The sequence below is a fragment of the Falco peregrinus genome, chromosome 2 (assembly GCF_023634155.1).
Source record: "Falco peregrinus isolate bFalPer1 chromosome 2, bFalPer1.pri, whole genome shotgun sequence".
NCBI lineage: Eukaryota > Metazoa > Chordata > Aves > Falconiformes > Falconidae > Falco > Falco peregrinus.
The window spans coordinates 851,940-869,747 of NC_073722.1; the positions used below are offsets into that span (position 1 = coordinate 851,940).

General features: G+C 41.7%; 1 protein-coding gene across 16 annotated transcripts in view; it reads right to left on the bottom strand.

Annotated features, from left to right (window-relative positions):
- The window catches only part of LDB2 (LIM domain binding 2), a 220,091-nt gene extending 206,586 nt beyond the window's left edge, over positions 1–13,505 (bottom strand). For 2 of the 16 annotated variants that reach the window (XM_055795646.1, XM_055795658.1), the window contains exon 1: positions 12,884–13,490. In XM_055795646.1, the coding sequence (XP_055651621.1) occupies positions 12,884–13,015 (132 nt within the window). In that variant the 5' untranslated portion in view covers positions 13,016–13,490. Of the gene's footprint in view, positions 1–12,883 lie in introns of all 16 variants that reach the window. The other 14 variants (XM_055795657.1, XM_055795655.1, XM_055795647.1 and 11 more) reach the window with 13 other exon arrangements.
- Positions 13,506–17,808: the final 4,303 nt, after the last annotated feature.

The window sequence follows — 17,808 nt, forward strand, 5'->3', positions numbered from 1 at the left end:
TGCTGAGCTCTCAATTTATGTTTCTCAGTTGACTCTTATAATCACACTCAGTGTTCTCAAGCTTAGTGCAGCTATTCTGGTATCAAAATTTGCACGCTAGGTGGGTTTATCCAAGTTCCCATGGTCCAAGTTTCATATACTTCCTAATAATAATCTTGAAAAATATATAGGTAATTGTGTTTCTAAAAAGCCACTTCAAGCAAAATTGGGAGAGTTCTTTCAACAGAAAAAAATATTTTAATGAAGTAGCTTGTACACACCTAGAAAAATGGTGAGAAAAATACTATTGGAAAAATCTACCCTTTTTTGATGTTGTCGTTAGATGTGGCATTAAGCAAAGCTAAGGGGATTCTGGGGTCCACAGATGATGAAAGGTCCCAAAACAGCATAAGCAAGGAACAGGATCAAGGATCCCTTAGCCCTGCAAATACTGCAATCCAGATGAGGCATTAATATTCATATTCTAGAGTGCGATTAGAAAGAAGACTCTAGCTCCTGTGCAGGGGTGGGCCTAACCCAGCGGAGGTGCAGTGAACTGCTTCACTTCCTCAGTGAAATTCAGTCCGTCTAATTGATAGTGCAGAAGGCGGTAGCGTACTGAAATAGCGCAGAGATTATTTCAGTAGTTTTACCCATTTATGCTCTCCTGCTCCTGACCAATGTATAACCCCCACAGAGGACTCCACTCCTTCCAACTTCAGTCTCAGGAACGATTTAAGTTTCTATAATATGGTAATCATTAAGATACTGCTATTAGATCACCATTCAGAAATGTATCAAGACTGAGACTACCTTCATTTGTGTAACACCAAACGTGGTTTAGTTTTGCTTAAGGTAACCCAGTTCCTTTCAAAATGACAATTTAAACAGTGCCTTTCCCTCAGAACCAGGATAAAATATTTATAATACCTCATTCATTTGCAGGCAAATACAGGTAACGTCTGTTAAAAAGCAAAATCCATTTGACTGGGTAGTTGTGGTACTGTATGCAGTTTCCATAAGGCAACAGATGTGGGGACAAGGGAGGGGGGGAGTTGATTTTGTCTTTTTAATATTCACAGTGGGTTTGTTCTCACTGGCTAATTAAATCAGTAGAGTGCAAACAATAAAAGAAAAAATAAGTGTTGCCTTTCTTCCCTAGAACAACCTCTCTGGTTCATGTCTACTTATTTACTACAACAATTTATTTATTACAAGACTTTGCAATATTTCCTCCCAAAAGGGTCATGAAATAAGATACATATGCCACAGCACCCATTCCCGTCAAGAAGAATACGCTTTTCCTGTGGAATTTAAGATAAGATGGTCTTTCCACTGTTAAGAAAAAATGGACTTGGAATGAGCTTCTTTGATTGACATGAAGCTACTGAAGAATCACACTAAAAAAGTAATAGATTTAATAACAATATCAGGTGTACAAATCAACTGGCAGAATGCTGCCCCAAAATGTATTTGTACCTGCTTGGCAAAGTCAGTAGGTTTGCACGGGCGCGCTGAATTACTTGAGAAGTAACAAAATGCATTAACAACATCCAACAGTCATCTTCCAAGAACCTAGGCTATTATGGTATTTTCTAGTCAGATAATTCTTTGTAGTGCATAAATACATGTAATTTCAATTAAAACATTTTGATTTGTGAAATCAAAATGAATGTGGTATACTTAGATTTGGTTTTGAAAGTATTTTAAACACTATCTACTTTTTGCATTTAGTTAGTTATGATACATAGCACAATGTTAAAACCAGGCTGTGGATACAGACCAGAACCCCACTGTGCTAGCACTGTATAAGAACAAAGAAGGTGGTTCCAGCCCTGGGAATCTTGTAATAAATACAATGGTACACATCATGAAGGTAGGGCTGTCTATCGGCATCAGATGCCAATAAAGCTCAGCAAAGGATCAAAATACCTATGCATCAAATAAGGTAGATTGCATACCCTGCGCCCTGTGTTGCTACTGCTTCCCGCACCAGCAAGTTAAATGCAAATTTGGGCATGTATGTCTACATGTTATATTTAAGTGACAGCATTGTTGGATGTACCTGAAGATAAGGGGCAACAGAGGGATGCAGCCTCCTTGCATCGTAAGGGAGTGTACTCAGCACTGTCGGTATTTGGCAACAGAAGGCAACTATTTCAGCCCAGCTGTTGCCAAATTTTTGAAAGCATCAGAGCCAAGGAAAGTGTTAGGGGATGTAATCCATGAGTTTACAGGAAACTACTCTCAAATCCTCAGGATCATCATGGAAGGAAACATGGACATGATTGGTTTAAGATGTAACAAGTGACAAGAGACTAGTGTCAGGTACTGTGAGGTCCTGGGTCTTTACAGAGTGCAGAGTTCCTTCTCAGCTCCATGTATTACTGGCCCAGTTTTCAGTTTATTGAGGATTTCTCTGCAAAATACGGCTTCATTGTCGTTAATGAATTATCCACAACAGAAACACTGATCTATTTAACCCCAAAGTCAGGGTTTTACTGAGTTGTGTACCCACTACCAAATGCTTACTATATCTTAGTTACTTTTAAACTCTGCTACTGTTTGAACATGCTCAGCACCAAGAAGTACCTTACTCCCTTCAAGTGTTCTTTTGGTTAACCAAATTAATGTTTGCAAACAAATAAAATATTTACTCTGTACTGAAGCCAAAAGAGTGTTTCTTTATGTAATCTGAACGATGAGCAAACACCAGAGCACTGGAGATAACAGCAGCAGGTCAGACTTAGGAAACGATGCCCCATCTTATGACACTTCACAGTAAAATACGCACTACGAGGACTTTGAACTGAAATAAGCCCACTACTGCTTAATTTAACTGTATCGCAAAACGTGGTAAAGTAACCCAGCAAAGAGCTTTCTGTTGATAGTTGTATGAGAGGGCATTTATCAATACCCATTAACCTCTGGCTTTTACCTGTTGGTTTTCTAACAGATGCTTGTGTTGCTTCATAAGCCACAAGGTGTCACAGTGGCTCAACTGGTAGGATTCTTGTCAGTCTAGACACGCAGGTTGTGGCTTCAGGTTACATACCAGTGGTAACACCGCTCTGTACGAGGAAGTCTGTGGTACGCTGTGTATTTAGAAGTGCAGCCCTCTGGATGAAACAATCAGTCAAGGTGTAACTCAGTTGCTTCAGGATGCTCTTGATGTGGGTGTTAAATAATCTCACAGCACCGTCAGAGAAGAGATGTACTTGGTGCACTGGCATCTTGACTGATCTTTTTACTTTGCATTATTAACCCTGACAAGAGTGTTAAGAGGACCTGAAAAGAGCTGAGCTCATCATTCACATCAAATAATAAATCCTATGAATTCCACTTCTTCTACCGAGAGTTGCTAGGAATTAATACCAGTTTATTTTAATGCATTAATTATTCAAATCTAAGACAAATTTTTGCCTGTTTTTCATAACAAGCAGTGTGCTGTAAGCATGTATTACTCTGCTAAGACTATATGCTGTGACTGGTCATGTATCCTGTCTTACTGTTTCACATCCTTGACTGGATGAGCACAGATGGAGCTAGAGCTTAAAATGCCAGGAAGATTTGAATTTTTTCACCAATTCTTTCTTATTACATTTTTGTAAAGTAACTGCATGGTAAGCAGCATCCTGTCCCATGGAAAAAATAGGTACATACATCATATTTACTGGCCTGTAGTTTTCCCATTACCGCCAGTCACTGCCGTTAATTTGCTTTACATTCACACACCAGTCAGTCCGCACTGCAAAGCAATCAAAGATTTTTCTCTGGTGCATTTAATTTCTAAGTATCATGGGTCTATCTGAGAGGTTTCAGAAACTCAAAACAGGAAACACCACCTCTCAGCTTATCTCATATAGAATAAGCAACTTCTTTCGAGAATGCTTCACAAATTGAAATTTACATTCTGCAATTATTTGTGAGAATAAAACTCAATTGATCAAAAATTCACAGAAATACATAAAGAGCACAAGCATAGCCAAAGCAAATTCACTGTTAAACTCAAGTGAATAGTCACGGAAATTTTGCATGTAGTATTTGTTGCACTCAAGTAATGAACCTTTACCCAGTGTGTTGGCTTTTCATGTCCCATTATTCATGCCAACACATTCATTAAAACGGGCCTATGCTTTTTAACATAATCAGCATGTGCATAGGTGTGGCCTTCAAAGAGTTATTACCATAGTTTACAGGCATGCTGTTCGTAAATACAAGCAGAACTCCAGTCAGTGCAAAATGCCAAGCTTCCCACAAAACATATGGTAATTTTTGCTCTGTAAAATGGATAGATGCGCTATATAATGCATAATTGCATCACATTATATCTGAACTTCTAATTGCTTAAAATGATACTTCAAATCACATCAACAACATTATTACCTAATTACCCTAAGGGTCAACTGATACTCCAGTGATTAGGTCTAGGCAGAAGTAATAGAGGTATTGTATTGCCTTCATTCACTACAGCAAGTGGTACAGTTGCAAATGCACATACAGAATCTATATCCTGTCAATGCTTTTAACATCTTGGTATGGCAAAGAAGAAAGGTGGAGACATGCTGGCCGAATACCAAAAGGACTGAGGGTCCCTCCTGCAAGATGCTGAACAAGAAGAAGAATTTTCATTTGCTCTAAAGGAACTATTTCACATCAGTTCCCTTTTCTTTCTAGTCACAATAACGTTACTGTGATGCGAAATGGAGTAACATGGAAACAGTTTTGGTACTTCAAGTGGATACAAGAACTATGGAAGACAGTGACACTCATCTGAAAAGGCAAGTTACTATCAGAATATGGGGGACAGAGTAAAACTGACAGTTATAGGCCTTCCTCCATTGCCGCATAACCGATGCATGAGACTTTTGTAAACTGCATGAAGAAGACATAGCATCCTAGGTGTGAGGCATTTCATATTCCTTTTTTCCAACTGTAGATACTAACCTGGTTGCAAACCTAGTGGCAAAGCAGGTTTCATGCATGCCTTGCCAATCACACCCTGGAGGATCTCTAGTTCAAAGAGGAGATGGTTAGCAATGTTGGTGCTGCTGACTGCCCTCCGGAGGGATGAAGTGTGCTGAGGGTGCTTCAGCTTAAAGATATATAAGCATAATAAAACAAAAAAGTTTCACCCTATTTACTTTCTTGTTTCCTGAGCATTTTCCTCTCTCCATGTGACTCTGTATTTAAAGATTTAGAATATTTCTTTTTGTATAATGTGGTCATTAATATTTCAGAAATCTCTTTGTAACCTGCTCCAGGACAGATGGCAGCTCTTTCTCTGATAAAATCCTCTGCTAATGGCTGAAGCAAAACTATACAACTGGAACAAGAATCACAATAAGATAAATGCACAATGTTCTGGAAGTCATAATTTTCTCAGTTTACTACTTCAGAAAATAACCTAATAAAAATGTAATTAGAAAAAACAAATGTTTGAAAGTCCAGAAGAAAAGTAAAAATAGTCCACTGCACCGGTGATCTAAGACTGCACATAATACTCAAACAGGGACAGTTCTTTTTTCCAGGTATTTAGTTTATGAAGAATGAGCACAGTGGACATACAATTAGGTCTATTCTTGGGTCTGGCTTAATCAGGGGTTTCCAAATATGATCACTTTTATACATACATAATGTTTCATTTGCCCTCCAAATGCCACAGAAAGGGTCATCCAACTAGCCCACGCAATTCTTCTGGATCATGAGGGATGTTCCAGACTGCAGCTACCAGTTGTGTAAAACGGATAGGATCTGAATCTGCCATACGTGAGTAATCTGGTGGCAAAACTATACCAGAGATTAGATTTCCCCCTTCCATTTTTAAACACACACACACGTTACATGTAGATTTGAATGTTTCTACTCAGCTAACTAGGCTTGGCAAGGTGACTCTGTGGCTTTGAATCAGGAAAAATGGATATCAGCAGGTACTGCAGATCACACGCATAGATATTACACCAATGTTCTAATTTGTTACTTGCTTGAAAGGATGCAAAGACCAAACTAATTCATTTTCAGGTAACCTGGCAGTAGATTTTAAGTACATTTAGACAACCTCCATAAAGCTATGGCTTTGCTGTGTCAGTTGTGAGTTTGTGACTCTGCCTTGGCCCAGTACCCGGATGTGAATATTGACAACAGAAAGACCTTAGGGAGAAGTTCTGGTTTGATACTTACATTTTGGCTGTAGTTCTCAGAGTTGTTCATACAGAAGAGGTCTGCTATGCTCAAGTCTCATGCTTCAAGTCTGCATAATGCAGGCAGGAGCACTACCCTGGCCAGGAGCTTCATCATGCGTATGTCTTCTTCACAACAGTGTATAAACAGCCAGGCAGTGCCAAGACAACTTAAGCCTCATGGAGAGGACAGCATCCTCCCGTAAAATTTATGGCCTTTGCAAAGACTCTTCACTACAAACACTCTTGAGTCCTGAAGAGATAGGCTTGGAGAGCTACCACGTCCTAGTTCACGTTCAGCTCTGCAAAGGTCTCATTTTTCCAGGTCGGTGATTTTTCACTAGTCCCATAAGGCACGAAAGCACCAGAGTTGTCTCCAGAAGCATCAGCCGATCCCATACAGAGGTTTAGGGTCTGCAGATGGCTCTACTTGATCCCTAGTTATCTCGGGAGTACCAAGTGTACTATTCGACTTCAGTCAGTAACTTACAGGCTTTAGTTTGGAAGGGCATGGCTGTCCACCACAATGTAACAGAAATGGAACCAGTATTGTGACATAAATTGCTTTCTCTCTGAAATTCTAACAGCAACCAAACACAGGAAGAATGTACTGAGGAGAAGAAAGACACAAGCCTAGGGAGACAATTTCAGCGAGAGGTTCAGGGAGGTTTCTTTCACTACTATTTTTGCCTAATAAATAAGACCACTGAGACCTGGCCAAAAGGCCCTGCCCTACCACACTCTTTTTTTGGAGACAAATCATCAGCCACTTTGGGGCAGCCTCATCCCTGCCAGTATCACTCCTCTGAGGCTTCAAGTAGCCCAGAAACAACTTTTGAAAAAGAGCACCCACCAAAAGTGAGGGTATATGCTGGCCTGTTTACACAGTACAGCACAGGAAAGAAAGCTCTTCTTGGGAAGGAAGCAACTGAACAAAGTATCGGCACAGTTGGAATGCCTGTTTACAGCAGATATGCAACTTCTGGCAAAAAGATACAAAAGAAATACCATTTGAAGTGAGGAGTCCAGCTAAAAATACTGCGACGAGTTTAGCAATCTACCCATACCCTTTTTCTTTAAACAAAGAAAGTGTGTATACCAAACCCAAATTATTATTTTTTTTAAATCTGATCTTGCGATCCTACTGCAGGCAAAACTCCAGCTTAAATAAGAGCACAGGACTGGGCCCTTGTTATGATCTCTATTTTGTTCCTTCTCACCATCCAGAGGCTTCTATTTCTGAGACTGGATCTGCATAGTTAATCTTGTTTACATCAGGGAAAGACTGAGTTTAAAGTTTAAGTGGATTTGTGGTTTAAAGAGTAAAGAATGAAAAAGAGAAAAGGAAGGGTTGAAAAGGTTCCTTTATAGAAAATGATCTAGTAAGTAAGCATCAGAGTGATTTTCAGATAAGATCCATTTTTACACTTTCACACCAACTCTCTCTCCCCCCTCACCAGCCCCTGCCCCCAAAAGCTCCCTGTTCCTTACACATGCAGTTTACATTCTAAATTATAACTTGGGGGGGTGGGGGTGGGGGTGGGGGGGTGGAGCGGAACAGCAAGACATCCCTGATTTGTAAGCTAAGGAAAGGAAGTAGCCTTTTTTTCCTCCCCCAGCCTCATAAGAATTGTTAGTTTGTAGCAATTTTAATTGAAAACAGCTGCAACTGAAATATTTAAAAGGGATGAAAAAACTATATGAAATAAAAGACAATCAGTAAAAAGAGCCTCGAATCCATTCTGAAGTCAGTGTCTGCCTAAAGGAGTTCAAGGGTTTTCTTTTAAAATTGACCTTTAGTTTCAGCAAAGCATAGTTTATAAGTACTCTGTTAACATACTTTACTTATGTTTCTACAATTGCGAAGTATTAGTATATTTGTGGGTGAAAGAATATTTCCACACAAATACTTTGAGACAGAAGCTTATGTGTTTTCCCTTCAACAAAACAAACTCATTGGACAAACTCAGCCTTATGTATACAATATGAGAGATCTGTTTGCAATGCTAAGTTGCTATGTGAACAAATGTGATGTCACAACATAGATTTTTATGACTAATATATTAAAAATGCATCAGGAAGAAGAAAAGATTATTTCATCAGATAGAAATGTGAGGAAGTAAAATAAAAGACTTCCATTAAACTGCAGAAATTTTGGTTTGCTTTGATTTGCTTTAAATATTTAGTTGAATCTGGATGTCTGTGTAAGCTTCCGGTTCATTTAGTAGCTTTAAAATAATCGTAACATTCGTAACATCCTCCTTTATTTTCCTTTTAATTTTCTTTATATTTTCTTCCATGATGAAATCTCTACTTTGTTAAATTCACCAGTTTAATAGGAGTTTAACATGATTTGATTAAGCTGATTGTCTTTAAAACAAACATGCTACTAATCATGTTCTCTGATCACCCTTAAAACTCTGCTGTCTTAGGCCAAAGAAAAGCTGTGTTTTGCGTATAATGGTGATGTAAAGCATAATCTCTAGGAGTGACGAACAGAGATACAGGTGAATTTATTATTATATAGCGATACAGAAAAGCTCTAACAATATAGGGGACTAAACAAACAACTGAACGGCTTGATACATTTCTTTGATTATTGACACTAAAACAATGTCTCAAACTTTAAACTGTCAGCAGCATTAAGTGATCTATCCACAGCACACTGTAATGTTACCAAAAAACAATTATATACAAGATATAATCACCTTTTGTTTTCTTTTAAGTGTGGACAATTTCAAATTATTAAAAATTAGAACAGGAAAGAATTTACAACATCAAAGAGGAAAATAGGCGCTTTTTTAAAAAACATTGAGCTTTATGAAAAACAGTGAAAATATTTAAGCTAATTTACCTACGTTGTATATTGCTACCTAGAACTTTAGAAACTGCTGATTATGCCACAACAGGATTGCTCTCTTGAAATGTTAAACTAACACAGATATAAAAATGTTAAGATAAACTGTGTTGGAGTGGATGGTAATGAAATCCTTAAAACCACACACAGAGCAAGGAAACAGCTGCATTTTGGTTAACCAGAAAGTTAATCAACTATGATAGAAGTAAATAAGATTTATCTTACTATCTGCCAGAGATTATTAAACATTTAAATATTAATTTTACTTCTTTAAATCAGGATTGTTGATGCATCGCAAAATGGCACGAGATGCTCCCAAAGTATTATTAAGAAAGTGCGTATTAATTTCCATTTAGAAAAATGCATTACCAGATTAGACCTCTTTGAACAACTTTTAAGGAAGGTAAGGTGTTCCTGTACACTAGTTGGTTTCTCAGACCCCCTGATTTACTGTAGATCACATAAGAATTGGCTAGGTGGTGGACTTTTGCCAGTACTTACATCATAAAACCACCCCCTGCCTGGGTGTGATTGGAATTCTTCGCCTAAGACTGACCTTGAATTTAAAAAGGCAGTTGTAGGTTCTGCCTAAGGAGCCTGTAAAGTTGTAAGAAGTTGGAAGAGCAAAGGTTTGCACATCTAGTACAGGCTAGAGTTGCTAATTCTTTACATTCATGACTACCATTTCTTCCTAAAGAAAATGACAACAACAAAGATAGCCATGCTGCATCTAAATGACCTTTCTTTATCACTCTGTACTTTGTCTGCTTAATACACTGAGCACATCCCTCACACCGACTATTATTCCCTTACACCCAGTGCTTACAGAAACCAGAGTGGAAGCAGTGGATTTCTCAGGGAAGGTGCCCAAGCGCAGAGCCACTTTGAGGATGCTTCTACCTCCCTCAACAAACCGTGGACCCTCCTGCTGGGAGAGCTGGAGGAGAAATGTCATTTACCGGTGGATTCCCTAATGGTGTCTCTACCAACCCATTGCTTTTTTTGAATCATTTCTCACCCACCTGCAAGCTCTGGGGAGCAGCTACAGGGATTCACTACAAAGGCGGGCTCTACAGATGGAGGGGAGAAAACAGACTGACATGACATACAGATACTCCCGTCACAGGCTCTCCATCCAACCCCTGTATGACTTGATTAAATTACATACATTTTGCTCTGCCTTGAAACTTCCACCACTGCAAGGGACAGCAGAGAATCTGAGTCTAAAGGATTGTTAAGAACATTTATATTTTGTAGGAAAACAGGAAAACCCCATAGGCTTTCCAAGGATGTATTTGGGATAAGAGATTTAGTTTTCCATTTTTTAACACATCCTCACTTGCCACTGGCTCTCTCCAGAAGCTGGGTCCAAGTGGAATCTGCCAGCTTGCTACCCCCAGTCTTTTGGAGAGTCTCTTTGTAATTCCTTTTCCCTTAAGCTGCTTTGCTTGTGCTCACCTACCCCCTGGGGCTCACAGAGCAAAAGCAGCCTCCTTCAGAGACCAGTGCCTACATTATTCCAAAGACTGCCTAAAGAGAAACGTTCATGCAGTAAGCTTGTATCACCCACATCACAAGCACATTCCTTCCATGACATACAGGGCTCCATCGATCTGGACTCAAAAAATTCAGAGCTAGTTATACATGCTCCAAAAGCCTTCAACTACCAACCAAAAACATGCTTGGAAGTGCATAAAATTAATGTGAAACTTCCACTCCCAGCCTGCCCCAGAAGCCAGCATGATCCTTTACAGGCTGTCCACACCTAGTCACTTGTAAGTGTCCCAGGAAAGTAATTTTATTTTTTTTTTTTTATTAAGGAAGGTGTTTTAATTGGAGGACTGAATGAGATGGGCTGAAGCTACCTAGAAAACACATATCAACGACAAATACTTACAAGCACAGAGCTCAGAAATTAAAGAACAGGGAACCAGAATGCAAACAGTGAACAATCACAAGGGCAAAAGTATTTTTACTCTGAGCAAATAAAAGAAATGCTGGAGCTGAAGGCCTTCATTAACTAAGCGCTGTCTGTCAAAGTAAAATGCTGCTGAAACCCATGGCAGCACTAGCAAGGAAGAGTAGGTTATCGCTTTTTGCCCACAACAACCCATGCAAACATGCACAGCAAAAACTGCAATTAAACATGCTGAAGTCTAACTCAGCACACCTCAGCAACGCAGGACTGGGAAGTTGTTTCACAAGTGCCTCAAAAACTTTTCTAGTGTAACATTTGTAAAGGAGCCGCAATCAGAAACTGGTCAGTTACTAAAAGTACCACTAAAGTAATATGTAAAAAGGCTAAATTAGCACTGACAGCTTTTCAGAACAGCTTGTATATAAAACTCTGAAGGAATCACTCAACGAAACATATTTGTTCTTTTCCCTTGAAACAGTGTAGAAATTATTACATTAATATGTACAGGAATGTAAGGAACAGAGTTGCAAGACACTGACAAATAAACAGTAGCAAATAAACCTCCCAAGCCCACTCACTCTATCTGAATGGCAGTGACCCTCCCCAGCCAACAACTTGGGGCAAAACTGACAAATAGTTGCCATGATTTTGGGAGCAATGAGCTGCTTGGAGTTTTTAGCCAGCACTAAGTCTATTTACCCATTACTCCAAAGCAATGTTTTAAGACTAGCAGTGGTAACAGTGTTAGAAGAGCAGTTACCCCGTAGCAGTTACCCAATCAGAAAGCAGGTCACATCTCGTTAGCTGTATCATATACATTAAACGTCACAGATTCTCCACGGCTTAGCTGACAATTCAGGCATGTGTGTTTTTTATTTTATGATAACCTCACATTCTCTTAAAGAATAACAATACAACAAACAGCTCCATCTGAGATCCTTTACAAAGCTTCATGGCACGAATGTGGCAGGTCTTTGCCTTTACATAAAGCCATTCACTATAAAAGATTAATACTTTCTAAAAGTGTTTTCAGGGCACCACTAGTAAACTACTATGAAAAATTGCAGCACAAGAATGTGTGCTGCACAGACACAGACACATGGGCTGAAATGTAGCCTGATTCACTCCACACACTTTTCACTTCAACAGACCAAAAAGTGTGCGTTATTTAACCACGTAAATAACCAGATGCAGCCTCCACTGTCTTCTGTCTTTAAGTGACAAAAGTATGTCCCCTTCCCATTCAGCATACTCTTTGTGGTGGCTGATCTGGATGTAGAAGCCAGGGTGTATAAACCACTAACAGATTATACAAAGCATAAATGACAGCGAATGTAGTTTACATTATTGGGTACTTTTGACAGCTATATGATAAAGTCGTGAACCGATCATCCCTCTCGCTAAAAGCAACTGCATTCTAAATGTAAACACGGATTTCTCTTGTTGGTCATCCTGAACATGTGTTCTTTAAGTGCAGCCCAGGAATAAGTTTTTAGAACTCTGCTCCTGTTTTCTGCCACCATTCATTTTTAATTTTAACGAGTTTACAAAACAAAACCAGAGAAAGGTTCTTCTCTCCCCCTAAACCTGCAACATTTCTGAATTAATTTTGTGCAAAAGCTCAAGCAATACCTTGCAATATTGCAGCTGCAAATGCCAGTAGGACAGATCCTGAGCAAACAACACACTAAGGCAAAGAAATTTCCTGAGACCAACATTACAATCAATCCCGAAGTGCTGTACTGTAATTTCAAGATTTCAGCCTAAGCTGGTATCTCCTCAAAGAGTTGCTCTGCGTGGAAACATAATGAGGGATTACCCAATTAAACTACTAAATTAATTAGGGTTCGTGCCTGCATATACTGTACTGTCTAGTGGGACGCTTCAGCTGGAATTCGGGCTGAAACCTACCACGGTCCATGCACAGGAAAACAAGGCTGGGGGACTTACCTCCGTCCGCGACTGCAGCCTCTTGTTCATTTCATATATTCGGTACTCTGGTTGCACCATGTATGGTGTGTGTCTCCTATAAAATGGGCCAAAAGGAGAAGAATAGAAAGGGTCATGTGGTGTGCTGGACATCTTGCCTGCTTGCAGAGATTCAAGCTACACAGAGTATCATCAACATCCATACAGAGCACATGGGCTGTGTGTTCTTCACAGTACAAAGTAGCGGCGCGCACACACACACACCCATCCAGGCTGCACGCACTGGCTGGGAACTGCTGTGGGAGCCCTCTATAGCGGGAGCGGGGGGGGAGCGGCAGCGGGAGCGGGAGCGCACAGGCTCCACGGAGGGAGCGGGAGGCTGGATAGCTTCAGGCACCGCCGCTCGGGTTTAAAGCAGCAGTTTCTGGAGGGGTCATTTCCTGTCCGCGCTGCAGACTACTTCCAAAATATAATTCTCCACGCCGCCTGACAGAGGGCTAAGGTTCGGCTTTAATTTCTCCCAGCCAGGACCCCTCAGGAACTGGCAGCACAAGGCTTCTTAGCATATAGGTGGTTTAAAAGCTGCCTGAGCCAATCACCCTCCGCGAGGAGCACGCTCGGGCGATGTCAGGGATGCGGTTACTACAAAACACATAAACACAGGCCGCGGCAACCCCCGCCGCTTGCAGCTGGGGGTTCGCCCGCTCCCTGGCGGCTCCCTCAGCGCGGCTCTGCCCGCTCCCAGCGGCCGTGCCGGGCTACCGCCGCGTCGCCAGCGCTCGCCACCCCGGCGGGGGCCGCCCGGGGCCGCCCGGGCAGCTGCGCCAGCGGCGGGGTGGCCGGGCCGGGCAGCCCGCACAAAGGCGCAACCTCCGGGCGCCGCGCTCCACACAATGGAGCCGTCAAACGGCGGCAAGGGAAACCTCCCGGAAAAATGTAAAAACACAAAGAGCCGGGTGGGGGACCGAGACCCCCGCACAGCCGCTGGCGACCCCCGGCCGGCGCGCGTTAGCAATAAACAAACGGCTCGCTTTAAAAGCAGCTCTCCGGCTCAAAGGTGGCGGCGGCTAGGTAGCGGGCAGGTCCCTGCCGGCGGGATGGTTGCGGTGCGGAAACCCAGCAGCGGTTAGAGCACGCTGCAAAGGATAGCTGACACGGTCAAATGGGGAGGGGGGTCCGAGGGAGGAGGGGAGGGCGAAGGGGAGGTGATCACCCTTTGGAGGTGAAGGATGAACTTTATCTGTTGAATCATACTTGCGGGAAAGTGCTGGGAGTGGGGATACCACGTGAACAGAAAGTCCTCAAAATACAGAGGAAACAAAATGGGCTCATCTGCCACATGGGAAAGTGCAAGGTCTGAGAGGGGAGCCTGCCAGCTACCTGTGCAAAAAGCCCTTGGAGCACAGGCTCTGTCTTCGTACACAGCTGTAAAGTATCAGGGCATTATTTACAGTACTGAATAAATGCAAAAACAACAATAAACAGCGCTGAATTAATCTCTCATGTAAATTCATTCAAGCAAATGGAACCACTCTAGAAACAGATTTAGTTAACTAATATGATTAAGAGAATAACAATCAGCTGCAGTCACAGCGGTTCCCGGCCAGGGCGCTTTGCGGGAATGCTGCGGGATCGCCCATTTCACAGATGGGGAAATCAAGGCACGCGTCATTACATTTTCTAAATTTATGTAATAATCCCAGAAAATATTTGAGCACGATGTGGCTTTACCCACTGCCAAAAAAATAATTCAAATCCAACTGAATGAAGGAATATTTTAAGACAAATTTGAAAAACCCCAGTTTTCACTGGCATTTGCCTAAATCTGGAAAATCTGAGTTCCCTTTTCGGGATAAAATGTAGAGGTCCATCATTCTACTCTACTGACCACCGATCCAGATCTCAATTTAACTTTGACATACCAGTCGCTGTGTAGCAAAACTGTTTCTGTATGAACAACGGTTTCCAAAAGAAGTGACGTACTGAGCTGTTTTATAGACTTCCCACAGCTTCTGTCATTAAACCCAGAGACAACAGATAATACCTGGGATATTTCATTTCTCTCTTTAAATGCTCCCCAGCTACGTAGCAATGCTATGCTGTCACTCCAGTACCATCACTGGAGGTGCTGAGTTTAATAAACAGCACGTACAACATTTGGCTCGACAGCGCTGCAATGACAGTGACACTGCGCTGCCAGAGTTCACTGGCCACACAAGAAGCCTGTAATATGGCTACACCTAGGAGAAAACTTCCCTGTGTCTACCTTGTACTCTTTAACAGATGCCAGCAAGGCTACTGTGAAGCCTAAACCCAAAATGACCAGAAAAATTACAGTTACAGCACTAATACACAGATTTTTTATATCTGAAGTATCACCTACTTAAATAAATGTCAAAAAAGCAATCAACCCAACAAGTTATGGATTTTACTTTGTGAAGCAATTCCAAAGTAAAACATGTTTGCCCAAGAAGGGACGCACTGCTTTTTGTAACATAAATGGTGAAATTTTTACATAGCTTGAAAACAATATCTACTTTAAGGACTTTTGACTAGGCTAAAAATCACTGTTTCAAGAAGCTAAACATGGCAGTAATATTAATATTTTTCATTTTGGCTGGCATCAGGGGAAAGGCAGACGTTGCTTTAAAATAAAAAAAGAAGACAAACCCAGAGTACTGAAAGTGAATGAGCAGTAGGGTTTGCTTTCATGATTGGGAACCCCAGACACTCCCCCCACACCCCATAGAAGAGCTTCTGTGTACAGGTCTAGCGCAGAGCAAAAATATGAAGTGATATTTTAATAATTCCCATTGATTAACTGGCAAATTATCGCATACCTACAGCCCACCGGCAAGAACCAAGTCCCAGGGTAGGAACCTGCTAATTACAGGCTCCAGCAGCACTTCCAGTTGCCTGTTATCATCTAGACCAGTGTGATGCACAGAACAGTAAAACAGAAGGCAGAATCAAAGGAAAATAAAGTTACAGGGATCCTGACAGTGTCATCTCGATTCCCACTTGGATCTGCTGCCTTTAAAGTTTCATGTGCTCTGCGGGAGTGGTGGTTAGGGGGTGTGCAGCCAGCCCCTCCTGCCTGGGCTGCTCCAAACCCCCCCACCACTGGCATCAAGCTGCTACCCAAAGCGGCTCAGGGGTCAAAGACAAACATCTGGCCCAAGATTAAGGACAATCAATAAATTCCTTAATCTGGAAAGCGAGTTTAATGTGAGCAGAAGAAAATAAAGGTGGAGGAAAACAGGAATAAGAGACTAATTAGTCTTCCCAAATCTGAAAATGAGTATATTCCTGTGCCTGCGCATGCACAGCTACAAACAGATGAGAGAACAGCGTGTGCAGCGTTTGTAGGGGTGTATGCACACACAAATACTGCCACACCTCAACACGGAGAGCCAGCACACCAGGGCAGAGAGGCACCGGGACACAGGCCTGCAGTTCCTAACTGGGGAAGGGGACGTGGGCAAAAGCATGCTGTCAGACCCCACAGTGGAGACAGAGCCACGTTTCATGTCCCTCTGGCCAGGCACTAACCACACAGGCCCCCGACACCCCAAGGAGCCTCAAGACATGGTGCACTGAGCTGGCTGCTGCCTGGGTGCCGGATTGCCCTCTCCTGGGCAGAAACAGAAGGAGCCACATGAGCCAAGGACTCCACTCTGACAGCTCTGGAGGACAATTTCCCATCTTTTCAAGGAGAAGTGTGGATGTGGTGGAACAGAAGGTTGCAGGTCCTCTTCCTCTGCGCCCACCAGCATGAAACCTGCGGTGCCTGTGAATAATCAGGGTGCGCTATGATAGAAGAACCAAAAACCAACAGCAGAAACTTCCTCCAGGACACAAGCAAGGAGCGAGAAGGGATGAACCAGAGCAGTTTGTTCATCTGTCTCTGCTGTTCATGCCGTCACATGCGGTCAGTGCTGCCTTCTTGTTATGTACAGGAGCCCCTGGCACAGGGTGTCCCATGCAGCCAGCACCGTGAGGGCACCCACACTGTCCACTGCCACACCACGCCAAGCCACACCACCAGGCAGCATTGACAGCGCTGCCAAAGGTGCCACACACAAGCAAGGAGCAGTCCTCGCTTTGCCAAGCTGACAATCAAAGCAGCTCTGAAGGCTGCACTATTTTTAATAACCACTTAGTAATAACAATAATGCAGAAAAGAGATACAGCTGTAAATAGGTGTAATTGCTGTATTTATCCTTGGTATGCATTGACTGTTCAGTCTCTGTCAGTAATCAGGTTTACAAGAATACATTTAAGGTGGTTTGTAGCTGTTGAAAAGACAGGAAAGGAGAGGCTGATCTTAGTTAAAGATACACAGCAAATGAAGAGCTAACAACTAGAGGTACTTGAAATGAAATTTCTTGAGAATATTCAAATAAACATGAATTTCTTGAAAAAAATAACAAAACTACCTTTCCAAACTGTCCTTTATTTATACAAAAGCCAGATAGCACTGAAGACTTTTGGTGGAGTAACCTTAGGTAAAAGAACAAAACTGTTTTTCTGTGGATGCTCATGAGAGACGAAAGGAAGTTTGCTTTTCCAAAGTTAGGATGCACAATGAAGAACCACCAGCAACACCCCATCATCTGTAGCATACACTCAATTGCAGAGCTCAAACACAGGACTTTGACAGGTTTCAGAACTGAATACTGCCATTAATTTCTGCAGCTATAGAATAGAATGTACCAGATGCTTGCAATTTGTAAGAAATCGAGAAGCTGTAATTTGTTAGCATTAAATATTAATACGTTGAAATAAAAAACATATTCCAGAAAACGCTGTCCTTTCACAGACAATTTGTGGACAGGAAACTAAATAAATCTGTTTAATCCATTGTTAAAAATATTTGCTGGGCTCAATATATGGCTCCAGGCTTTTTTCCATGTAGGCTACTTTTTTTTTTCTTTTTTTTTTTT